At 37.8% G+C, this 26,067-nt stretch overlaps 1 protein-coding gene across 2 annotated transcripts in view; it reads right to left on the bottom strand.

The window, feature by feature from the left end:
* Positions 1–729: 729 nt before the first annotated feature.
* Positions 730–26,067, bottom strand: part of PTP4A2 (protein tyrosine phosphatase 4A2) — a 30,081-nt gene continuing 4,743 nt past the window's right edge. The window contains exons 2-7 of one of the 2 annotated variants that reach the window (XM_077898713.1): positions 14,889–15,024; positions 13,756–14,448; positions 11,123–11,215; positions 5,472–5,602; positions 2,501–2,575; positions 730–1,644 (exon numbers count right to left, since the gene is read on the bottom strand). In XM_077898713.1, coding sequence (XP_077754839.1) covers positions 1,536–1,644; positions 2,501–2,575; positions 5,472–5,602; positions 11,123–11,215; positions 13,756–13,851 — 504 coding nt within the window. In that variant the 5' untranslated portion in view covers positions 13,852–14,448; positions 14,889–15,024 and the 3' untranslated portion in view covers positions 730–1,535. The remainder of the gene's footprint in view (positions 1,645–2,500; positions 2,576–5,471; positions 5,603–11,122; positions 11,216–13,755; positions 14,449–14,888; positions 15,025–26,067) is intronic. The other variant, XM_077898712.1, reaches the window with a different exon arrangement.

Below are 26,067 nucleotides of genomic sequence, written 5' to 3'. Positions count from 1 at the left end.
AAAGAATCTCCAAAAATGACACTACACCATTTCATCAACAATACAGTCCCTTTGCTACTCATTGGGTTGCTTTATGTCTCTCTTCTACCCTGTATGGCCTGTGGACACATACTCACTAGGCATTGTTGGTTTGGAACCAGCAAATTATTTTTTTTTTAAATCTCATAAAGAAAATAACAAGGCAATCAGTGGTTAAACTGAACTGTACATATAGGGGGCAGTTTGAAAAATACACATCACAGGCATTTCTCAAGTCCAAAATATCCTATCTTTGCTGTTATTACTTTCACCATTCCTGAAAATTCATAGTACAAGTCAGTCCTAAATAAAAATTTTAAAGTTGGTAGTAGTTCTCTGATATCATTAGACAGAAAATCAGAGTAACGCTACAAATCCACAATTCTAAGAAGTGTGCTAACTCTCTGCCTGGACACATCTTTAGTGATAACCTGGAGTGCTCCCCTTCAGAAAACAGAAGTTTCTGGGATACCCACTTAGCTTCATTGGTTGGGAAAGAGAAAAATTTGACTCTCAGCTAAGTTCTTTGAGAAGAAAGACTATTCTTAAAATGCCATCTCCCCACTAATTTACCAAAATAAAAACCAAAACAAAAGGCTCCTGGCTACTTTGCCTAATGTTGAATAGGGTTTTCAAGAAAAGAAACTAACATGAACACCCTATCATCAGTAAAGACTAAAAACCACCTGGATCATATAATATATATGCCACTGTTTTTTTTTTTTTTTTTGGTACTTTTTGTTTCTTTTTTTGTTTTTTTGTTTTGTTTTGTTTTTTCTAAAAGTGCCCAGGTGGGCTTAAGGCTGCCAGACTGCACACACATCTACAGCAACAAGGGCTTCTCCTATTCCATCTAAAACATGTATTAGGGGAAAAAAAGAGGGATGAAGAAAGAAGAGGGGAATAATATACGCCTACCACCAAAAAAGAGAGAAAGAAAAAAAAAAGAGAGAGAGAGAAAGAAGAAAGAAAGAAGAAAGAAAGAAAGAAAGAAAGAAAGAAAGAAAGAAAGAAAGAAAGAAAGAAAGAAAATAAGAAAAAAAGAAAAGAGAAAGAGGGGGAGAAAGAGAGAGAGAAATAGAGGGAGAGAAATCCCACAATAGGGAGATCTATGTGCCAAGCATAATGGAAGAGTGCGCTCCCCAAACAGATGGTTCTGCACAGGCTAATGTTCTGCTGGTTTTCCTTGGAGACATATTCTGAAAAGTTAAAAAAGACAGGAGATTTTGATATAATTCAATCCTGGCAGAAATTCAAACTCCAACAATTAGGAGCAAAATCATCCTTCACTGAATTAATCCCTTTTTTCCTTCTCTTTTTCTTTTCTTAAACATTTTATTCATGTTATAGAGGGATTTCTTTTTTGTTTGCTTTTTTCCAATCATTAGGAAAGTGGTTGAGGAGTACTGAATCCATCACTACTTTGGTGACACAGTTAAGATTCCAGATTCACATTTCCAGGTACCAAGAGTTCCCCCTAAATGCACAATCAAGCCAGCCTTCGTTTACACTTCTTTCTACTGAACACAGCAGTGCCCATTGGTGTCTCTGACGCGCAATCGCATCTTAGGTCGGTATTTCTCCAGGTAAAGCAGCTGTTTGGAATTGAATGCTCCCCTTCTTTTTCTGAAAATACAAGAATGACAAACTTGATCATGTAAAAAAAAAAAAAAAAAAAAAAAAAAGAGCTGTCTGACTCACTAAAATGCATTATTTATGGCCTAAGGCCTTTCTAACTCCACACAGCTGAAAACCAGCCTATTTCCTATACAATATCACTTAAGAGAAAAGGGCTGATGAGTGAGCAAGTATTATATGAAGCAGCAGGCACAGATGGTGTTCCTTGAAATATGTCACCTTCTTAGAGCTGCTACCATACATTTCGTGCCCTCTTATCACAGTCTTTTCTTCCCCCTTTTTTTAAAAAAAGAAAAGGTTGAAAGGGAAAGACAAGATAATGATTGCTAAAGAATTCTGGACAACAAAATAACATGACCCATTATTCCAGATGGATGCCAAGATTCTATCTGGGCAATACCATTCTGATTTTGTGCCTGAACAGGTCACTTAAGAGTCCTAATTAACTACTTCTCTATAGATTCTTCTCTGCCTCTTGGTCATAGTTGCATTTGGACGGTACTTTGAACATTCATTAAGAGAGTCACTAGATCACCTAGACTACTACTTAGTTATTCATTTTAAAGATTCCTAGATACTCAAAAGTCATATACTGAACATACTCTACAGTGTCCAAATTTGCCAACTAAATTAGAAAATCTTTAAATCTGGGAGCAAACAATACCATTATGAGTCTCTTCACCACATGGTCCTCTTGATTTCTTCAATCAAACAATATTTTTTTTTTTTCAAACAATATTTTAAGCCAAAAAATTATTCCATACTACAAAGAGTACGTTCCATAATTCCTTCCTCTTGTATGGTCTTGTTTTATGAGTTTGTGAACATAAAACTTCATACTCACTGTCTTATAAACTGAACTGCGTCTTCATACTTCATTCCACATTCAATCAAAGCAAGTGCAACCAGCACAGGTGCCCTACAGAGAGAAACTCATTTGTAAATATCCACAAGTCTTTGGAAATAAAGGATCTTTTTTATTTTTATTTTTATTTTATTTATTTTATTTTTTTAAGATTTTATTTATTTATTCATGATAGTCACACAGAGAGAGACAGACAGGCAGAGACACAGGCAGAGGGAGAAGCAGGCTCCATGCTGGGAGCCCGACGTGGGATTCGATCCCGGGTCTCCAAGATCGCGCCCCGGGCTAAAGGCAGGCTCCAAACCGCTACGCCACCCAGGGATCCTAAAGGATCTTTTTTAAACCCAGGATTATACATTACCAAAACAATGAAAAGCTCGAGCTTTCCTTTCTCCTATATACTAAAATTTTTGCTATTTTCCCTACATAGGAAAAATGTCTGTATCAGGATAGGGTCTTTGGTGTCATCTACTTTTAGTAAAGCACTTTTTAAGATTTTTTATTTATTTATTCATAGAGACAGAGAGAGAGAGAGAGAAAGAGAGAGGCAGAGACACAGGCAGAGGGAGAAGCAGGCTCCATGCAGAGAGCCCACGTGGGCCTCGATCCAGGGTCTCCAGGATCAGGCCCTGGACTGCAGGCAGCGCTAAACCGCTGAGCCACTGGGTGCTGCCCAAGCACTAAATTCTATACCTTCATTAAGAGATCTTTATTCTTGGCGTGCCTGGTTGGCTCAGTCAGTTAAGGGTCTGACTCTTGATGTCAGCTCAGGTCATGATCTCAGCATCGGGAGACTGAGCCCTGTATGGGGCTCCATACTGGGCATGAAGCCTACTTAAGATTCTCTCTATCCTTTCCCTATTCCCTCCCCTGTGCATGCACACTCTCTCTCTCTCTAAAAAACAGATCTTTATTCTTTAAACATCATGACATTATCTGAATGTTCATATTCTATGTTATCAAAAATTCTTCATTGGTCTTTAACCAACATTGCAGAAAAAAAAAAAGAAGATTTGGGATCCCTGGGTGGCGCAGCGGTTTGGCGCCTGCCTTTGGCCTAGGGCGCGATCCTGGAGACCCGGGATCGAATCCCACGTCGGGCTCCCGGTGCATGGAGCCTGCTTCTCCCTCTGCCTGTGTCTCTGCCTCTCTCTCTCTCTCTCTATCATAAATAAAAAAAAAAAAAAGAAAGAAAATTTGAAAAAAAAAAAAAAAAAAGAAAATTTGACCAAACGTGTCATCTGTATTGAGTATCTCAAAAACTTTATTACAGGGACACCTGGCTCAGTGGTTGAGCATCTGCCTTCAGCTGGGGTCGTGATCCCGTGGTCCTGGGATCGAGTCCCGTATCGGGCTCCCTGCATGGAGCCTGCTTCTACCCCTGCCTCTGTCTCTGCTTCTCTCTCTGTGTGTCTCTCATAAATAAATAAATAAAATCTTTAAAATAAAATTTCAGCACAAAACCTTTTTATTATCTTTTCCTCATCAAATACTAAAAAGGCACTAGATTTCTTCAACAAAATCCTTTCTATGAGCTAAGAGAATTGATAATTAGAACAGTTCTCTATAAAAGTATGTTTTTAGGGTTATGGTTTTTTTTTTTACATCTAACAAGGGGACACTGAGGCCTGAGCAGGTCTCAAACTGTCCATGGTTTGGGGAATGCCCTCTGCTTCATGAACCAAAAAATAGAGGGTTTGTCTTCTGGGAAGACAAAGCTGTCTTCTCCTTTGAAAAAGCCTCCAACATAGTTGAATTTGGAGTCTTCCAGGAATATGAAGGCAGGGATTGAAGCCTCATGAGTCTGGATTTTCAGCTGGGGTAGAGAAAGAAGACAATGGTTATAAACAGCAAGTCCAGGTGAGGTATAGTTAAACTCTAGGACTTGTCACTGTTAATCCAGCCTGGGCTTCAGGACAGTCACAGAAGTAGATTCCTTAACAATAAAATACTACTACACACATAGACAAAAATCTAGCAAGGGAAATGACTTTTAAAAAAAATTTCATTAGAGAGAAAGGCAGAGACATAGGCAGAGGGAGAAGCAGGCTCCCTGAGGAGCCTGATGCTGCACTTGATCTCAAGACCCCAGGATCTCAATCACTGAGCTGCCCTGGTGCCCCTGGGAAATGACACTGTAAAACATCTACTACATGGTACCAACTTTAGACTACCTGCTAGGATAGTCACCAGTTTTAAAACTGCCCAAGTTAGGACACTATCTTCACCCTTCAGAATAAGGACTGGAACTTCTGGCCCTGAAGAAGAAATTATACAACACTAAACTGCAAAAAAAGGGGGGAAAAGAGCAAAGAACAGACCTGAGCAGAGATAATAACCTGAGTCACCACCACCTGGAGGCAAGAGCAGCCTGCACTACTGTTCTGAGTCAAAGTGCACATCATAAATTAGCATTTAATCTGTTGTTGATGAGACTGTAGCAACACCGTTCCATGCAATGCTCAAGGAAAAAGGCTTTAAAATCAAAGTTAATTTTTGTTCTCCATACATCTCCTTTCAGAAGTTTAAAGTTCGGCCATCTGCTCTCCACCTATTAACTTCCCGTTCATCTCAATCTAAAATTAACCACATAGTTTCTTCAGAAATTTAAAATTATTTTTTGTTGCTCATCTCAAAGACCTAAGCCCCTCTGAATATGTGAAATGAGGGGGAAAAAATCCATACTGAATTAAGACCAATTTTTAGCTCAAAAAAAAATTTTTTTTAGCTCAAATATAAGATAATTACATTAAATCAGTTTCAAAACAATTTCTGAGCCATCATCCACTAAATCTATCATGGGCATCAAACTCTTAAGAAACCATTGCACCAACTTTAGCTCTCATTTCCTTTTCGTTTAGGCAATTTAATATTTGGTGTAATAAATACAAACGTCTATCAGAGTGAAATTTTTGATAATGAATTCACAGACAAAAATGTAAGAGCTTACCTTCCCAATCCTGCAACACAATGCACTGCAACACAGCAACCTGGCTCTTCACGAAATTTGGTTTTTAACAAGTTTAGCCAATCGTCTACTATCTGATTAGGGGGTGGCGCTCCATCATCAAATGGCCAATCCTGGAAAGAAAAGATGTTTTACATTAAGTTGTTATTTTCTCCAGGATAAAATCTACTGCAGAATACCTGCAATAGAACACATCTAACTTTTAACTAACTGTACTTTATATACCTATCCAGTTTTTTTTTTTTTAGAAGGTGAGTGCAGGGGATGGGGCAGGGGGTGTGGATCTTAAGCAGGCTCCACTCCCAGCACAGAGCTAGACTCGGAGCTCAATCTCACAACCTTGAGATGATGACCTGAGCCAAAATCAAGAGCTGGACACTTAACACTGACCCACCCAGGTGCCCCTATATACCTATCCTAAATAATACAATTCTGATCACTGCTGAAAAGTTTTTTCCAAGATCAAAATTCAAGTGTGCCAAGTAACTTAGCCTTCTCAATCACATGTAGCCAGCATTGTAAGCATCTAATTTTATCTTATGGAAATCTCTTATCAGAGTGGTAAGAAACTAGGGTCTTCAAATAATTTATCTGAATAAAGCAATAATTAGACATAATAGAGAAAACTATACTTAAAGCCTAGACAAAGTAAGAGAGAATACAACACCTATCAATATAATTTAAAAGTCCACTGTGGCAAAGAAGTATACCAACTGGGACGCCTGAGCGGCTCAGTGGTTGAGCATTTGCCTTTGGCTCAGGGTGTGATCCTGGGGTGCCAGAATTGAGTCCCACATCAGGCTCCCTACATGGAGCCTGCTTCTCCCTCTACCTGTGTCTCTGCCATTCTCTGTGTCTCTGCCATTCTCTGTGTCTCTCATGAATAAAGTCTTTAAAAAAAAAAAAAAATACACCAACTAGTATCTCACTGATCTCTACAAATATTTTGAGGATTATCCCCCAAATAGCTCTAAGTTATGATGCCTTTTCTTATTTATTTATTTATTTATTTATTTATTTATGATAGTCACAGAGAGAGAGAGAGAGAGAGAGAGAGAGAGAGAGGCAGAGACACAGGCAGAGGGAGAAGCAGGCTCCATGCACTGGGAGCCTGACGTGGGATTCGATCCCGGGTCTCCAGGATCGCGCCCTGGGCCAAAGGCAGGCGCCAAACCGCTGCGCCACCCAGGGATCCCCTGATGCCTTTTCTTTAAAGAAAGATTCTCTCATAAGAAATCTCCAGCAGTTAGCATATCATAACAGAAATATACTATCATCTTTGGGCATATATACTAAAAAGGCAGGAGAGGGGGCACCTGGGTGGCTCAGTCAGTTGCCTCTGCCTTCGGCTGGGTCATGACCTCGGGTCCTGGGATGGAGCTCCACATCTGGCTCCTTGCTTGGTGGGGGGAATCTACTTCTCCCTCTCTCTTTGCCCTTCCCCCGACTTGTGCATGTACATACATGTACTCTCTCAAATAAATAAAATCTTTAAAAATAAATAGCCAAGTAGCTAATATTTTTAAAGCTCTGCCTAAATCATACATATCCCATTTAACAAGCACAGTGCCGCAAGATAGGTTACTAAACAAATGGAGACCTTTTTCTCAAGTATCCCTTTCTCTTTCTATATTCATTTGTACATGTGTATTTAAGTAATCTCTACCCCCAAGGTGGAGCTGAAACTCACGACCCCAAGATCAAGAGTTGCATGCTCTACTGACTGAACCAGCCAGGCTCCCCTTGGGTTGTTTTTTAATTAAAGCCAATCCCATGTGCATATAGGCAGTGTTTATCTTCCTTTCTACCTAGCAAGAAGACCTAAGTAGCCAACATAAATCAGCTTTAAAGAAAGAAGGGAAGGGAATTCACATTTTGCATTCCCTCTCTCCCATCTACCTCCAAGGACAGAAATGCAAAAACGCTGGGAACTTTTTTTTAAAACGTAGGATTACTCTAATGAGATTGGATAAGGACACTTTAAGATGCTAGAGAAAGCAAAAGAGAAAAGTGACAAAGCACTAAATTGATTCTGCACTCATTATGGGCACTACTAGAACACTTCATGTAGCCCATTAGCCATGACAACATATTATGTTTGATTTGTCAACTACGCCCCATAATTAAAGGGTTGTCAGTGTTATTATTATAAACGTCACTAAGTTTAACTGTAAATAGCAGTAAAACCAGTAAGCAAGTACCTTACTTGAGAGCTTACTTCCTCTAATACCCCCTAAAATGCACTCATTTAAGTAACAATAATATGAAACATGCTTCACTTACTCATATAAAGCAGTTTCTATCAAAAACAAATCATTAAAATTATTATTTGGAATTTGGAACTGTCTGAACTTCAAACTGACATAATGGATACCACCATTAGGCTTTTCCAATATGCCTTGATTTGCAAGAACATTAGTCAAAAGATTAAAAGATCGGGATCCCTGGGTGGCGCAGCGGTTTGGCGCCTGCCTTTGGCCCAGGGCGCGATCCTGGAAACCCAGGATCGAATCCCACGTCAGGCTCCCGGTGCATGGAGCCTGCTTCTCCCTCTGCCTGTGTCTCTGCCTCTCTCTCTCTCTGTGACTATCATAAATTAAAAAAAAAAAAAAAAAAAGATTAAAAGATCTTATTTTGGGGATATCCTCTTACAAAGTATTCCAGGGGGTACCTAGGTAGCTCAGTCAGTTGAGTGTCCAACTATTGGTTTCAGCTCAGGTCATTATCTCAGGGACATGAGACTAAGCCCGATATCAGGCTCACCAGGAGCATGTAGTCTGCTTAAGATCCTTTCTCTCCCTCTCACTCTGTCCCTTTTCCCATTTGCACTCTTTCTCTAAAATAAATAAAATCTATAAAGTATTCCAAACCCTCTTTACCTAGCAAAAGTAGATTATCAATCCACTTAAAATCTCTGGGAAAAGGAAAGAAAGTCTAAGCTTAATTCTGTTTTTATTTTTTTAAAAGCTTAAGTTAGACCTTTAATTTTATCTGATCACATCTATTTAAAACAAAAGTGTAGATTTAAAGGCCCAGAATAAATCCCAGACCTACCATTATCTTTTACAAACTAGTTCAAGTTCTCTGGTTCATTTCTATTTCATAAAGGTGTTTATCAACATTACTGATTCAAACAAACTACAGTCAATCCATAGTTCATTTTCTCATTCATGCCATCTGTCAAAACAAACTGATTTCTCATCTGCCCACTGGAGAACATACAATACAGGAAAAAGAAGTCATATTCAGCCTAGCTTCAGAAGTTAAAATTTGTTTTTATAAACACAGGGTTATATTTTATACATGTTTATACTTATCCCCACAGTGATTTCCACCCAGGGGACCTTAAAGTCCTTTAGAAATGGGAATGCAAGCAAATTATTACCACGCCATACTATTAAAATACATTTTTAAAAAACAATGCTTGGCTATTTGGTTTTTGTGTTTTCACCAAAATGGAGGTGAGAGAACTTTATGGATCAGGTATGAGACAACTGCCTTACCAACAGGACATTTATTTTCTTTGCATGAACTGCCTTCCCTACTGACCAATGCATAAAGACTACAGAACTAACAGGAACATAACTTTGTACCAGTATCATCATCTTTTTTTTTTTTTTTTTTTTTTTGAAAGATCTTATTTATCTGAAAGAGTAAGAGAGGGAGCATGCGCATGCATACACAGGCAGGGGGAGTAGCAGGCAGAAGGAGCAGGAAGCAGCAGGCCCCTTGCTGAGCAGGGAACCTGACTTGGAGCTCAATTCCAAGACCTTGGGGGATCATGAACTTGAGCCAAAGGCAGATGTTTAACTGACTGAGCCACCCAGGCACCCTCAGTATCTTATTATTTTCTTCCTTTTTTTTTTTAAGATTTTATTTATTCATAAGAGACGGGGGTGGGGCAGAGACACAGGCAGAGGGAGAAGGAGAAGCCAGTCTCCATGCAGGGAGCCCAATGTGGGACTCGATCCCGGGTCCCCAGAATCACGCCCTGTGCCCAAGGCAGGCGCCAAACTGCTGAGCCACCTAGGGATCCCCACTTTTGCGGTTTACACAACTATTTAGGGAAGAAGGTAGAAAATTTTACCTCATCTGAGGCTGTTTCCAATAAATAAAACACTGTATTTAGGGGCCAAGGAGGAATTTAAAATTCCAATCACATTATGTTCAAACTGAAAACAAAAGAAAGCTAATCACACAAAAGCTACTTAGAAACTTACCACAAAGTGTCAGAAACTATGTTGATTCTCTGAAGCAAGATGCCTTTCCCTCTCCTAAACCTCTTTTCCAGACTTTGTCCCCTATAGGTTATTCACAAAACACTAAGTAACTAATTAGTACTTGCAAAATGAGAGAGAATACAGCTGACCCTCAAACAACACAGGTTTGAACTGTACGGGTCCACTTACATGCAGATTTTTTCCAATAAACACAGTATAGTACTATAAATGGATTTTCTCTTATTTTTTCTTAATAAAATTTCTCTAGCTAACTTTATTATAAGAATATAGTACATAGGGCAGTCCAGGTGGTTCAGTGGTTTAGCACCACCTTCAGTCCGGGGCGGGATCCTGGGGTCCCGGGATCGAGTCCCACATTGGGCTCCCTGCATGGAGCCTGCTTCTCCCTCTGCCTGTGTCTCTGCCTCTCTCTCTCTCATGAAAAAATAAATAAAAATTAAAAAGTTTTTTTTTTTTAAAAGAATATAGTACATAATATATGCAACATACAAAATATATGCTAGTGGCCTGTTTATGTTATTGGTAAGCCTCTGGTCAATAGTAGGCTATTAGTAAAGCTTTTGTTAAGTAAAAAGTTACATGTGGATTTTTTACTATGTGGGGGTTGGTGTCCCTACCCCTGCATTCAAGGGTTAACTATATTTCCATGTAAGTTAAGAACTTCTGATGAAAATTATTTTCAGGACAGTCTGGGTGGCTCAGCATTTTAGCGCCACCTTCAGCCCAGGGCCTGATCCTGGAGACCCAGGATCGAGTCCCACGTTGGGCTCCCTGCATGGAGTCTGCTTCTCCCTCTGCCTATGTCTCTGCCTCTGTGTGTGTGTGTGTGTGTGTGTGTGTGTGTGTGTCTCATGAATAAATAAATGAAATCTTTAAAAAAAATTATTTTCAGTTAGATTGAAACCAGTAGCCTATGGGCAGCCCGGGGGGCTCAGCAGTTTAGCGCCGCCTTCGGCCCAGGGCGTGATCCTGGAGACCCGGGATCAAGTCCCACGTCAGGAGCCTGCTTCTCCCTCTGCCTGTGTCTATGCCCCCTCTCTCTGTGTGTGTCTCTCATGAATAAATAAATAAAACCTTAAAAAAAAAAAAGTAGCCTAGAAACAAAAACTAAATATTGCAATTAATTTCCTAGAGAAAACAAAATGCAAATTTCCATTTTCTTGAAGTAAATGTATATTCAATTTTGCTTTTCATTTGTTGAAAATACTCTGCATATATAGACTTTAAGGGGACAAATGAATAAAACTGCAAATCCAAAAATTTTTAAAGATTGCTGTCAACACTGTATCTCCTATAAACTTAAAAACCATACTAAGTGCCCAGTTTTAAAAATAGCTAAGTTTAAAAGGTACTAGTTGTTTGTAGTGAAAAATTAAAACACTACACACTCACTAGAACGTGGATTCCTTCTTTTTCAACTGGAGCTTTATCATATGTAGCATCACAAACTCGAACCAAAGTTGTCACTCCATACTTCTTAAGTTCCTTTAAAGAAGAACAAACATAAGGGAACATACTTTTAGAACCTGCAACCAAAACTTTAAAAATGTACTATTATAAATTGAAGCAATGAGATATCATTCTTGGACAAAGATCAAAATCATTCTCATTGTGGCAATATATCAAATGGACACTCAGGCTCTTAGGGGAAGCACCAACACAATCACCTTTCTAAAGGTAACAGGTCACAAAAACTATAAAAGCACATATACATTTTGACCTAGAAATGCTACTTCTGAGAATTTACACTAACAAAGTAATTAAAGACATATATAAAGATTCAGGTACCAGTGTGCTCAGCATGGGCTTTTTAGAATGGTAAAATGATGGAAACATTAATGGTCCAAAAACAGGAGAACTGTTAAAGTATGTGACAGCTATAAAAATAATACTAAAAAGGTTGGGGGAAGATTTTTTAAAACATAGTGTGATCCTATCTATGTGTATATAAGTAAATATACACATATATGCAGAGAAAAACATCTAGAAGTTAGGTACTAAGAGTTAAGTATTTTTAAATTGTCTTTTGCTTATATGTATCTTCTGATTTTCACATAGTAAAAATACTTATTGTTTTTGCTTTTTTAATTTAAAGAAACAAAAGCAGGGAGCCTGGCTATCTCAGTCAGTGGAGCATACGATCCTTGATCTTGGGGTTGTTGAATTCAAGCCCCTTGTTGGGTGTAGAGATTACTTAAAATCTTTTTAAAAAATTAAATTAAATTAAATTAAAAAAACAAAAGTAATATTGAAAGTAAGATTAAAAAGTGATATCATAGAGTACCTGGGTGACTCAGTCAGTTAAGTGTCTACCTTCAGCTCAGGTCATGACCCCAGGGTCCTGGGATTGAGCCCCAAGTAGAGTTCCCTACACAGCTGGGAGACTGCTTCTCCCTCTCCCTACCTCCCTGCTGGTGTTCTCTCCCTCTCTCTCTCAAATAAATATTTTTTTTAAAAAGTGGTATCATATTACAAAGCCAATAAACAAACAAACAAAAAAAGCCAATAAACATACAATTACAGCCAGAGCCTTGCTCCTTTAAAAATTTTCCTATAGTAAGGCCTAATCCAGTGACTATCTATCTTCGATGGGCCACCAACATCTTTTTATAGTTGTAGGACAGTGGCCTCTGCCACTTTTGGAGTCTACAACCAAGGAATCCACAGGCTGAAAATAGGATCACATAATTCAACCAGGCTTAAAGGTGACTGAACAACCCTAAGGGCACACAGGCCTGCAATCAACTTGTACACTGTGTACACAAAGTTAAGCAGCTCTGGGAATTAGAAGTATAAACGAGCAGGAATAGTTATATCCTACAAGAGGTGTTGATTAGTCATTTGGTTATCTAAAGAGTAAAGTCATTTTAATTGCTAAAGGACTTTTTCACAAAAAGGCCTTCGAAAACAGACCTGGGATAGTTGTTATTACATGGAGTCATTTTTAAACATTTCAAAATATAAAACAAATCCTATTAAAATGAACTCCATAGTTGCCATTCCCTGAAAGGTTATAGTAGAAATTTTTATAGTATTTGTGTCCTCCAGCAATTCAAAATCTCTTCTGAACTCAGTTTTGCCATCTGTAAAATGAGACGGGTAGATTTAGAATCCCTGGGAGTTCATCCAGCTCTCTAAGTCTAGTCCATAAATATAGCAGAGAAAATGAAGGGTAGGACATAAAAATGTTACCTGTAACACCTTTCCTCCCTGAAGGTTCTGACCCTTGTATATGATGGTTACTATTGCTAAACAGTTCTGGAGTAGGTTTTTATCAAAAGTGGCCAGAATATTTGAGGCAGACATGGGTTTTTGAGTCAGAGACCATTCTACCATATGCTATAACCTTTAGGGAAATTACTAAATTGCCCTGAACCTCAGTTTCCTAATCTGTAGGAGGGACAAAATAACAGTACCCATACCTCATAGGGCTATTTTGAGTAGTAAATGATGTAATACATAAAACTGCGTACTGTAATGTTGGGTACATACTAAATGTTCAATAAATGTTAATTATTTTTATTTTTAAAAATATGGGGCAGCCCTGGTGGCGCAGCGGTTTAGTGCCACCTGCAGCCCAGGATGTGATCCTGGAGACCCGGGATCGAGTCACACATCAGGCTCCTTGCATGGAGCCTGCTTCTCCCTCTGCCTGTGTCTCTGCCTCTTCTCTCTCTCTCTATCTCTGTGTGTGTCTCTCATGAATAAATAAATAAAATCTTTAAAATAAATAAATAAATAAAAATATGAACTGCTATGCTGAAAGGATATTAAAAAAAAAAAAAAAAAAGACTACATAATCTCTAAAGTCTCCCAAAATCCCACAAATGTTCTTTTAAATATCTGTTGTAACTAATTCACCTCAATTCAAAGATTGGTAGGATGACCATCCATATCCTAATCACAGAAATAAATGGCTTTGTGATAAGAGATTTCTTTATAATGGTGTTCATTTATAACTCTATAAATTAATCAAAAAGTAAAAAAATAAATTAATCAAAAAGTAGACCATACTACAATCTTACCTCTGTGAACTTGTTGAGGGTAGCATTGGTAGGGTTGTGAGTTATCAGAAAACGCATATTCTCATAGGAGATCTCCACAGGGGCTGGACGGTTCATTATGGCAAATAAAAAGTGTGAGCGTGCGTGTGTGGGTGTGATGGGGAAAATGAAAAAAAAATCAAATCTTGAAATGTTTCACAGCAGAAAACATTAAAAAGACCACTAAAATGCCTAATATCGATCAGTGTTTTTCTCTATTCAACTTGTTTATTCTTTAAGAAGCTTCTCTCTTCAAGGTAAGCAGAAGTATTTAGAATCCACTTGAATCCAAATTCAACTTGGGCCTCAATGTCTGCAGATGGATACCTTCGGACTCCAAAAAAATCCAACTACATTCAAAATTTAAGTAGCCTTTACTACATTTAGGCACTAGTGAGACAAGTTAAAAGTGTAGGTTGCTTTCCACTTTTGTTTACTTGATGCTTAATTTTACTGGAGTCATTAAAAGAAATATGCTTGCAATAAAAAAAAAAAAAAAAAGCCAACTATTTCTGAGGCCAGTCTCGGTGTCCAGAGTCTTCAAGGCAATGTTAATTATGGCACATAGAACCCCCAAGCTCACTTGTCAGCGAAAACGCTGTGCTGAGCCTGGCAGAAGTCTGCCCTCACGCTCAGAATCGCCATAAATGTGCAACGTATATTCCAACGAAAAACCTAGAGGAGAAAAGCATAAATAAAATGAACTGGAGGTTGACAGCATAGTGAACATCATGCTCAAAGTCAAGAATATGTACTCTATGAGTCCAAAGACATTAAAGGTCACCAATTCTAATTAATTCAAATTATTGTCATCTATGAAGACTAGGATAAAAATGTAGATCAAGAGTTTTAAAAGTCAGAAATTCAAAAGTCTTTCTTTTTTCAAAAGGGAGTTCAAAAAAATTTGTGTTAATAAGATTTGTAACTCAAGTCATTTTTAAATGACCTTATTATTTTTAAATATAGTTATTGAAAGATCCTTAAAGAAACCTTCCCTCCATAGATTCTTCATAAAGTTCATAATGATCTTATTCTTCTGCTTTGATGATTAAGTCCTTCACATATACACTTTGATTAAAATAAGATATATTTGTAAATCGATGAAGGATATTTACCAAAATTTCACTTTGAGGATTTAATTCTTTCTATCCAAAGGATATGTACCGGCCCCCAATTATAACACTAGTCCATAAAGTATTTTTCAAAAAAATTAACTTATTTTCCTCACAACTCTTGAGTAGTTGTTACCACCTACAAGGAATGAGGAAAGAGGATCAGAAAGTGAACTTTCTTCATGATTTATCTAAGGCGAATGTCTTCTGTTAGTCCAATGTTTTTTCCAATGTACCATAATGCCTGTTGCCTCAATTAATGCATAAATACCATCATTTCAAGTCCAATTTACCTTTTCTCTCTCTCAATCTCTCTCTCTCTCTCTCTCTCTCTCTCTCTTATTTATTTATTTATTTTTTTTTTTTGAAAGACTGTGAGGGGGTTTGGTAGGGTGAGAGAGAGAGAGAGACTCTTTAAGCAGGGTCCATGCTCAGCACAGAGCTCAATGCAGGGCTTGATCTCATGGTCCCAATATCATGACCTGACCCAAAATCAAGAGTTGGGACGTTCAACTGCCTGAACCATCCAGGCACCCCTAGTCCAGGTGACCTTTTAACTATTTCTCACAACACATCACTACCTCAAGAGTACAAAAGGTCACTGATTCACACAACATTCTTCTGCCCATACCAAAAACAAGGTGAGAAAGTGATAGAATTTTTAATATAATTTTGGGCCTGTTGCACTGAAACACAGCAATCTTTATAGTTAGCTCAGAGTATCAACAAAATCATCGTCTTTATAGTTAGCTAATCAGAGCATCAACATAATCATAAAATCCTCTGGGGGCACCTGGCTGGCTCAGTTGGTAGAACAAGTGACTCTTGATCTCAGGGTCAAGTTCAAGCCCCATGTTGGGTGCAGCAATTACTTACATACATACATACATCCTCAGAAATAAATAGCTCTGGAAATAGGGACAGGGTCTAAGTTCTTTCACTTGCCTTTTCTCTAATCCACCAATAAATGCTTATTTAGTAGTCTCTGAAAAGAGGACTGACCAGATAGAAAAAGACATGAAAGAGGGCCATAGAACCATTTTCAGGAAGAAACTAAAATACATTTAAGAAAGAACCAAGGCCTACAAACTTTCAAGCCTACTCTATTCACAAGTCTTTTGTAATATTCTTATGGCATTATGTAAGTTACATGCTTGTGACTATATTACCATGGACAAAAGCACAAAACTAAAACATTCCTAAAATATGAAAGATATGTAAGAAATTCAAAATGGCAATCTAACCTCAGCAGAGGTTATATACTACAGTAAAATCATGAAACTTCTAATATTCAAACTAAGAAAAAAATATGTACCACCACTTTCCTAACTGTAATCCCCAAACACAGGCACCTTAGATCACACATTTCATAGGGTATTCCTTGTGCAGTCAAGGAATTTTAAAGCTAGGAGAAGGGCATCTGGGCAGTTAAATCAGTTAAGTATCTGCCTTTGACTCAGGTCATGATCTCAGGGTCCTGGGATCAAGTCCCACAGCATGCTGCCTGCTCAGCTAATAGCCTGCAGCTCCCTCTGCCTGCAGCTCCCTCTGCTTGTGCATGCGCGCTCTCTCTCTCTCTCTCTCTCTGTCAAATGAATAAAATCTTTTAAAAAAATAGGGATCCCTGGGTGGCGCAGGGGTTTGGCGCCTGCCTTTGGCCCAGGGCGCGATCCTGGAGACCCGGGATCGAATCCCACGTCAGGCTCCCGGTGCATGGAGCCTGCTTCTCCCTCTGCCTGTGTCTCTGCCTCTCTCTCTCTCTGTGACTATCATAAATAAATAAAAATTAAAAAAAAAAAAAAAGAGTTTAATAAAAAAATAAATAAAAATAAAGCCAGAAGAAGCTTAGAGAGCAACAACAACTCCAATCTTTAAAATACAAACAAACAAACAAAAAACCCAAGATGATGTTTGGGAGCAAGAGAGGTTAAAATGACTTAACTAAGACCACATGACTAATTAGTAGCAGACCAAAGACAAGAACCCAGGTCTCCTAACTATTCATTTTTCCTTCAATTTTGATTATGGCGGTATCCACATATTTTTCAAGTCATAATCTTCTTCATGTAACTATAACTTTTCTGCAAATATTTGCTTGGATGTTGATCTACAACTCTGTGACCTTAAATAAGGGGAGAAAAGATTATTAAAGTAACCATTCAAGAACAATGCTCTGCATGCAGTGAAAAGCAAAACACAAGGAAATTCTAACCTGTTTGAATCCCTTTGGTTAAATGATGTTATCATGCTAATATGTGTGTCAGCTGAGTAAAGGCACTGAAAGACCTGCTTTGTAGTGATGGCCAGGCTTGAAAGGTTACATCTCTAGCATTAAGTTTTCTACCTAGTCTCCAATGTTTGTCTGCTCAGCAAAGAGAACAAGTTTTATGCAATCTTACTCCTCCAACCTCATTTTGGAAGGACCACTTCCAAAGATAAGGATTCATTATTAGATTTTCAATTCTTAACACACACTGAGATCCCCGGCAAAGGAATTTCCATCAAACGAAACAGTATGTTCTATCAATGTTAACAGATACATGATAAAAACAAGCTTCTGTTCCTTCTCCCACCCCCAAGAGTTCAACTATGCATCAACAGTTAAATGCTCTTGCACCTGTCAATTCAGATAAACTAATGTTAATTCCTGTAACAGACATAAGAATACAAAGCAGTCTGTAAAAAAAAATCATTAACAGTCTACCACAGCTGGAAAGTACTCAAAAGTTATAAAGCCTTGTATTTTAGCATAAACTCAGCACCTGTACATCTTACAGGAAAACTTTCTTCTAAACCTGTCTCTCTGACATTAAGTGATTTTACCTTTATAGAACCTTTTCTTTTTTTAAGATTTTATTTATTTATTCATGAGAGACAGAGAGAGGAAGAGAGAGAGGCAGAGACATAGGCAGAGGGAGAAGCAGGCTCCCCATGGAAAGCCTGATGTGGGACTCAATTCCCAGACCCAGGATCACGCCCTGAGCCAAAGGCAGACATTGAACCGCTGAGCCACCCAGGCATCCCTATAGAACCTTTTAAATGTTGAATTTGGGACATTCCCATTTCCTATGCAACATTTCCATTTTTAACCAAAGAAGGTGACTTCACTGCAGTATTAGAAGAAATGGTTTGTAACAGAGAAATCCTTTTAAATCAAGAAGGGAGGGAAAAGAGAAAGAGCAAAAGGAATGAAGAAAGAGGCTGGAAGAACAAGCAAGCAGAGGCCAACCAAGCTAAGATAGTGTACTACCAGTAAGACTAAGGAACACAACAGAGGCTACTTAAAAACTTGAAGAGGTTTATGTTAGAGTTTAAATGTCCTGTGTTGATACTCTAGTGCTAACATCTAAACTCGATGAGAATCAAAAAACTCAAATGCATGAATACAACAACAACAATCACTTAATCATTACATATTCTTAAAATGGAAAACTATGCTGATGTTAAAAAAGAATAAAACCGATCTATATGAAATATGGAAAGCTGAGACACTGATAACTGAAAAGAGCACATGACAGTATGAACAGTACATATTGAAATATTTGAGAGTGCTACATTAGCTTTCAAACCCATCAACAATCTGGAAAGTTACAAAGAGGTAACTGGTTGTCGGGGTGAAGGTGACAGGAGCTGAAGGCCAGAAGCATGATTTACTTTATCATAGTACATACCTTTTGAAATGTTTTGTTTTTCCCATGTACATGTACTACCTCTTTTTTTTTTTTTTTAAATTCTAGGGTGATAAAGAACCCTACGATGATTTACAATTTAACCATGTTCTCAAAAGTGCTATAACCATAGGCTTATAAAGAGCCTTAAGAGAGCTCTGTCCCAGGCAGGCCCGTACCTACACAATTCCAGACAATTTTGTTCTTTGTTAAAGAAATTAAATTACTGAGTAAAATTCAGGTTCTTTTCTGGGATTTCCAATTCTAAATCAAACATATATAGAGAGAACTTGAGGGCAAACCAAACATAAGCATCCTTTTAAAAATCCTGTCAATCCTGCTTCTCTCTCTGCCTGTGTCTCTGCCTCTCTTTCGCTCTCTCAATGAATGAATGAATGAATGAATGAATGAATAAGTAAATAAATAAATCTTAAAAAAAAAAAAAAAAAAAAAAGGTCAGCCCCGGTGGCGTGGCGGTTTAGCGCTGCCTGCAGCCCGGGGTGTGATCCTGGAGACCAGGGATTGAGTCCCACGTCCGGCTCCCTGCGTGGAGCCTGCTTCTCTTTCTGCCTGCTTCTCTCTCTGCCTGTTTCTCTCTCTGCCTGTGTCTTTGCCTCTCTTTCGCTCTCTCTGAATAAATAAATAAATCTTTAAAAAAAATAAATAAAAATCCTGTCAATCCACTCACATTGTTTTCTCTTTTTTTTTTTAATTTTTATTTATTTATGATAGTCACACAGAGAGAGAGAGAGAGAGAGAGGCAGAGACACAGGCAGAGGGAGAAGCAGGCTCCATGCACCGGAAGCCCGACGTGGGATTTGATCCCGGGACTCCAGGATCGCGCCCTGGGCCAAAGGCAGGCGCCAAACCGCTGCACCACCCAGGGATCCTTCTTTTTCTTTTTTTAAGATTTTATGTACTCATTCATGAGAGACACACAGAGAGAGAGAGGCAGAGACACAGGCAGAGGGAGAAGCAGGCTCCATGCAAGGAGCCCAACGTGGGACTCGATCCTGGGACTCCAGAATCACGTCCTGGGCCAAAGGCAGGCGCCCAACCGCTGAGCCACCCAGGGATCCCCCCACATCACGTTTTCCACTGAGAAATCCTCTATTGAAGTAAATGATATAACTCTCTAATTTGATGGTTATGCCAGAATTCATCAAATTAAAACAGTACATTATAATATAAATGTACAATAAAGAAGTCTAGATCTAAGAAAAAAATATAAAGGCAAAGTTCTGGAAAAACAAGGAAGCATACATTTACTGTTACTTTTCTTACCAGAAATTCTACAGGAAGTCATGCAAATTTAAGTCAGCTTGGTTTGTACAAACAGGCAACATGAAAGCATTATAGTGCAAAAAGGCTAAAACCTTTATACAGTGCATATAGGCTAAAACCTTGCAACAATTTCTTCCTAAAACAAATTCATCTCACTTCAGCAAGGACCCTGCACCTCTCTTAAGTATGAATAATCTGTCTATAGTTAAAAATTAATTCTTAGGGACACCTGTGTGGTTCAGCAGTTGAGTGCCTGCCTTCAGCCCAGGGTGTGATCCTGGAGTCCCAGGATCGAGTCCCACATCAGGCTCTTTCCATGGAGCCTGCCTCTCTCTCTGTGTATCTCTCATGAATAAATAAATAAAATCTTTTTAAAAAATTAATTCTTATGAAGAGTTAAGACATCTTCCTTACAATTTGGCTAATTAACAATTTATTAATAAATTTAACAATAATTCAAGTATTTATTAGACACATACTATGTGTCATAGTACTTTTTAAAAAGATTTTATTTGTTTATCTGACAGAGAGAAAGTACAAGCAAGGGGAGCAGCAGGCAGAGGGAAAGCCCAATGCAGCGCTCCATCCCCGGTCCTAGGATCATGACCTGAGCCAAAGGCACTCAACCAACTGAGCCACCCAGGTGCCCTGTGTTAGAGTTTAAAAGTGCAAGAGTAGTAAACAAAAATTCTTATCAGAGTGGATCTTTTACTTTAGAAGGCAGAAAAAGGCAAAATATGCCACTGTTATGGACAAAAATGCAAAGCAGGGGAAACTACAGTGCCAGAACGCAGAGGGCTTCCCATTTTAAATAAGGCTATCAGGTAAGGCCTCACTGAAAAAAGTGACATTTTATCCAAGACCTGGGGGTGTGAGCCAAACATATTTGAGGGAGCATTCTAGGCAAAGGGATTAGCTGTTGCAAAGGTTATGAGGTGGGGCCATGCTTGGAGTGTTCTAGGAACAGCAAGGGGGCCAGTGCTACCGGAGCAAAAGGGAATGGAATGAATAGGGTGTCAAAGAAATAAGAGAGCCTTACAGGACAATGTAAGTATTTGGACTTTATTACAAGAAAAATGAGACAGTTTCAATCAAGAGTGACAATTTATGTTTAAAAAGACCGCTTTCACTGCTATGTGGAGACAGATTATACAAGTAGGAAGAGTAGAAGCAGGGAGATCTGGTAAGAGGCATTGCCATAATCCAAGAGAAATAGCATGGACCACAGTAGCAGCAGTAGACAGCGTAAGAACACATTAGTTTCAAGATACACTTTAGGAAAAAAAAAAAAAAAAAAAAGATACACTTTAGGATCCCTGGGTGGCACAGCAGTTTGGCGCCTGCCTTTGGCCCAGGGCGAGATCCTGGAGACCCGAGATCGAATCCCCCACGTCGGGCTCCCGGTGTATGGAGCCTGCTTCTCCCTCTGCCTATGTCTCTGCCTCTGTGTGTGTGTGTGTGTGACTATCATAAATAAATTAAAAAAAAAAAAAAAAGATACACTTTAAGGTAGATCTGTCCACAAACTGGATGTGAGGTCTATGAAAAAAGAGCTAAGGCCCTGAGTAACAGCAAGAACTAACAGAAACCTAACTTAATATTCTGAGACTATTCAAACAACAAACCATAAAATCATCACAATTATAAAGGAAGAAAAGTAGAGAAATTCATCCATAAAGTACTACTGTATCTACTGCATTCTGACCATTTGGGAAAAAAAGGTATCTTAAGAACTTGTTCATTAAATAGAACTTAACTTTGCTAATTAGTTTTCTAGTTAACTGGTCTCAAACTGAAATCATACTCCTCTTTGATAAATCTACTCCCATCTCATCAGAACCTTATGGAAATAATAGTTCTACTTTCTCTGCTACTTATCTTTGTTCATCCCTCTATGGTTGCATTTATCAAACTAAAATTGTATACAATTCAAATTAATGTTAGTTGCTATCCCCTACTATACAGACCCGGGGAGCTGATAAGGAAAAGAGGTATCATTAAATTCTACGCAAATTGGAATCCAAAATATCTGTAAACAAGCTAAAAATAGCTTCTTTACTGCTAAAAAAAAAAGTTTCATAGTTACTCTCTTGGTTATTCCCACTTTTCCACTTCCTCATTTAAGGAGGGAACTTGAGAATCAAGTTCCAGTACAGAAATCAATAATCACTTATGTAAAAAGAAATTATGACCTTGATGGTGGGAAAATATCTTAACATTTCAGAACCAGCATGAGATACATGGCCTGCCACTCAGAAAGGAAAGGAAAGCAATTAACCAACAATCGCACCTGCTTCTGAGAACAGTAACCGTTATTTACTGAAGTCTTGTGGGCCCTGTTCCCACTCACACGAAAAGGGAGTGGTTTTCAAATTTGTATGTACCCTAGTGATTAGAAGTACTTGTCATTTTCTAGAAATTCCTACCCTCTACAAATAACTCTGAGACAAAAATTATATTAAATATTTTCATGCCATACTCGAAAATATTTAGTTTTCAATTCTGTACTGTTCTTCTAAAGATTAGCAAATTCTCCAGCTGAATTCATTGTCCGAAAATGTTTTTCCTTCTATAAATAAAATTTAAATGGAGGTAACAGGACTATAGCCAATTTTCACTTTTTCTAAAAAATTATTTGAATACCCGTAATAATATTAAAAATCCTACCAGCAGAATTCTAATATTGGGTATTATTGATTTCAGTGAATCTTTTACAAATTAAGCTAAAAAGCTCTATTAAATTGATTCTATTCATTCACACTTTTCACTTCCAGGCAAAGGTATCATGGCTATCCTCTTCGCGGACTTTATGCTTAAAGATTTTAGTTTATGTGCACTTTAAGATTCCCAAGCCTCTTTATTATAAAGTTTAAGCATATTATTTTTCTAAATAACTGTGGTAATCTCCCTTATACAATAAAAAGTAACTCAAATTCAGCATTCCCATATAATTAAATTCTAATATTTGTTTTCTTCTTTTCTTACATCCTTCTTTTAACCTCAAAAGACTAAGTAATTTTCCTGGAGAACAATTTAAGTCTTAACCATTTTAATTTAGTTTCCAACATTAATATACATTAACCCAGAAACAGTGAATTGATTATTTCACTAATAAAGAAATGTATTTGAGATTCTGAACTCCAATTGTAAAAAAGCAAATTCAGTAGTGAAAATCAAGAAAGAAAGGAAGGAAGGAAGGAAGGAAGGAAGGAAGGAAGGAAGGAAGGAAGGAAGGAAGGAAGGGAGGGAGGGAGGGAGGAAGAAAGAAAGAAGAAAGAAAAGAAAGAAAGAAAGAAAGAAAGAGAGAGAGAGAGAGAGAAAGAAAGAAAGAAAGAAAGAAAGAAAGAAAGAAAGAAAGAAAGAAAGAAAGAAAGAAAAGGGGAGGGGGGAGAAAATCCAAAGGGACACCTGGATTCATCCTGTCAACACCACTTGAATATTTTCTGAGCTATATCAGGACAGTTAGAATGACTGTAACAGCTGTGAGTTCCTGAGGTTGCAAAATAGATACTTGGGAAAAGGTTATTTGAATCACCTTTCAAAATAACCTACAGCACAGGAGCAGCATGCAAAGTAAGAACTTCCAGGCTATTGTTAGCATTATTTAAAATACAAGTTTTAGAGCTGAGCAGTTTATGGGTCAGCTTAACTCTTTCATTTCCCCATTTTGTCAAATGCATTGAGCATTATTTAAAGGTCTTATTCAAATATTCACCACCAATAAGAAGAGAAGGAAGCTCACTATGTACAGGATACAGAATAAAAACATTCCAAATTACATCTTGTCAGCATAAATTCTTTTGTTTGAGCCCCTGAAATTTTTCTGCTGTTAGGGCAGTTTGGTCCAAGTTTCCCCTAAAACCAGTTAAGTTACACTTCACTTCCTCTCCTAAACTTGCTTTTTATAAATCACATTGTACTTCACAGCCATCTCTCTATGTACTGAGAATAATACAAGATAAACAGAACCCAAATCATTCTATTTGGAGCTTCTGATGGCTTCTTAAAATATACTTTCTTCCCACTAATTGTCCAATAATGGCTTGATGTTTATTTTCATAAAACACAACATTTGCAATCTTTAAAAAACATACAGTGAAAGCAGTTGTTTCACATTAAAACACGAAAGTAAAAATGGTGAAATACTTCTATAATGCCATGTCAAGGGATTATTATTCTTTGCTCACCAGCTTAGTTCAACATGGATCCACCTTCCTTCTCTTCCCACTTCACGCAAAATTTAATCTCCTGTTCTCTTCCTCCAAATGCTTACTGAGACAGCGGACAATATACCACCTCTGAATAATACTAAAATGCAGCATATCCAATCTTTTTTTTTTTTTTTTTTTTTTTTTAAATTTTTATTTATTTATGATAGTCACAGAGAGAGAAAGAGAGGCAGAGACACAGGCAGAGGGAGAAGCAGGCTCCATGCACCGGGAGCCCGATGTGGGATTCGATCCCGGGTCTCCAGGATCACGCCCTGAGCCAAAGGCAGGCGCCAAACCGCTGCGCCACCCAGGGATCCCAGCATATCCAATCTTACAACATGCATTTGTGGAGCTCTTTGTGCATACCATACAAACACTATCGAGGATTAAGATACTAGAAGAATCCAGGTGGATGAAAAACATTTTATAAAGGACATTAAAATTTCATATTAATGCTATATACTTTGAAGACCCAAAGTATGAATAGAATGGAGAAGGATTAATTAAGACTTCAGAGGAAAGGTAAAACTTTTATGACAAGATTGTACAATCAGTGAAGGGCCATGGTAACATGATTGAGAAAGGACTCTTTGGTTAGGTAAGTCTAGGAGGCTTTGACCATGCTGAGAATTTCAAACCAATTCAAATGCAATAAAAGCTCTTAGGAATTTAAAAGTATGAGCAGCAGTAGGCAACTCTTTGCTCAATGAGAAGAAACAAACAGGCCACGTTTGTGCGCATCTTATGATCTACTGAGTAGCTTCATAATTAACAAGCTTCACAAAAATAGACAACTTACTAATTCCTATGGCATAGGTGAATTATTTTTCCTATTAAACATATAGGAGTTTAAATTCTACTTGCTGATAACCTCCAACTAAAGATCTCAGTTCATCAGAGAAACAATTTAGGTTATAGTCTATGACTTAAAATTTGAAGTGACTTTCATCGAGAAAGATCTAAATTATTTGAATAATTTAAACCAATCACCAAAAGGAAACTTGTTTGTAACTACACGTGTGGAATGAAGAATAATGTCACTATAGTCTATTGTTTCTCCATCATATCCTTCTCAATTTGCTGACAAATCCTACCGATGACTCATATCCTTCTGCACTAACCAGTCACTCTGTTCCCTCATGATAGGCTTTTCACTAATAATGGAAAGTAGAAAACACATCAATTTGTTTTCCTACTAAAAACAGTAAATATCAACATATGTATATAAATCCAATTTATGGATACTGTGATGATACAATCTAGTGAATGTCTCCTGTAAAAGACTGAAAAAAAAAAAAAAAACCTTATGCTCAAATATCAACTAAAACTAAAGGACTACAAGAAAGCAGACTGATTGTGAATTTGAATTCTTGTCAAACGATACATTAGTTAAGAGCCAACATTTTTGACCACTGCAGAAATAAAAACACAAAGCAATTTATCTGATCTGCTAAAGCAAATATATCATGTGTGCATTTTATGCCAAAAGAATTAACATTTTCTGAGAAGAATGAAATTTCAACCCAAAAATACTATGAAAGGAATTAAATTTCTCTAAAGGTAAAGACCATTCTTATCGTCAAAATATTTTTTCAAAACAGGCTCAACTAGCAAAGAAAGGGTTGTAGAAAAGCTTAAACTTCTCTGCAGTTTCAAAAGGCAATGTTGTGCAATGTAAATATACATTCAAATGATGAGATTTAGTTTCTAGGCCACTTAAAATGGAGTGGACGCTGTGTTACAGAACCTATGGGTATAAGAAATCAGTGCAGGAAAACAAAAAACATTTGTATTAAAATCACATAAAAACTGTCGGTATAATCTGTCAACTCCTCATAGTCTTTTTTCTAGGAAAGTTTTGTTTTGTTTTGTTTTTGTTTTGTTTTTTTAAGATTTTCTTTATTCATGAGAGACACACAGAGAGAGAGAGAGAGGCAGAGACACAGGCGGAGGGAGAAGCAGGCTCCATGCAGGGAGCTTGATCCCGGGTCTCCAGGATCACGACCTGAGGCAAAGGCA

This window comes from Canis aureus, chromosome 5 (genome assembly GCF_053574225.1).
Source record: "Canis aureus isolate CA01 chromosome 5, VMU_Caureus_v.1.0, whole genome shotgun sequence".
In the NCBI taxonomy this organism is placed as follows: domain Eukaryota; kingdom Metazoa; phylum Chordata; class Mammalia; order Carnivora; family Canidae; genus Canis; species Canis aureus.
Note: the sequence above shows the minus strand (reverse complement) of the source record. Positions and strands in the feature narration are given on the sequence as shown.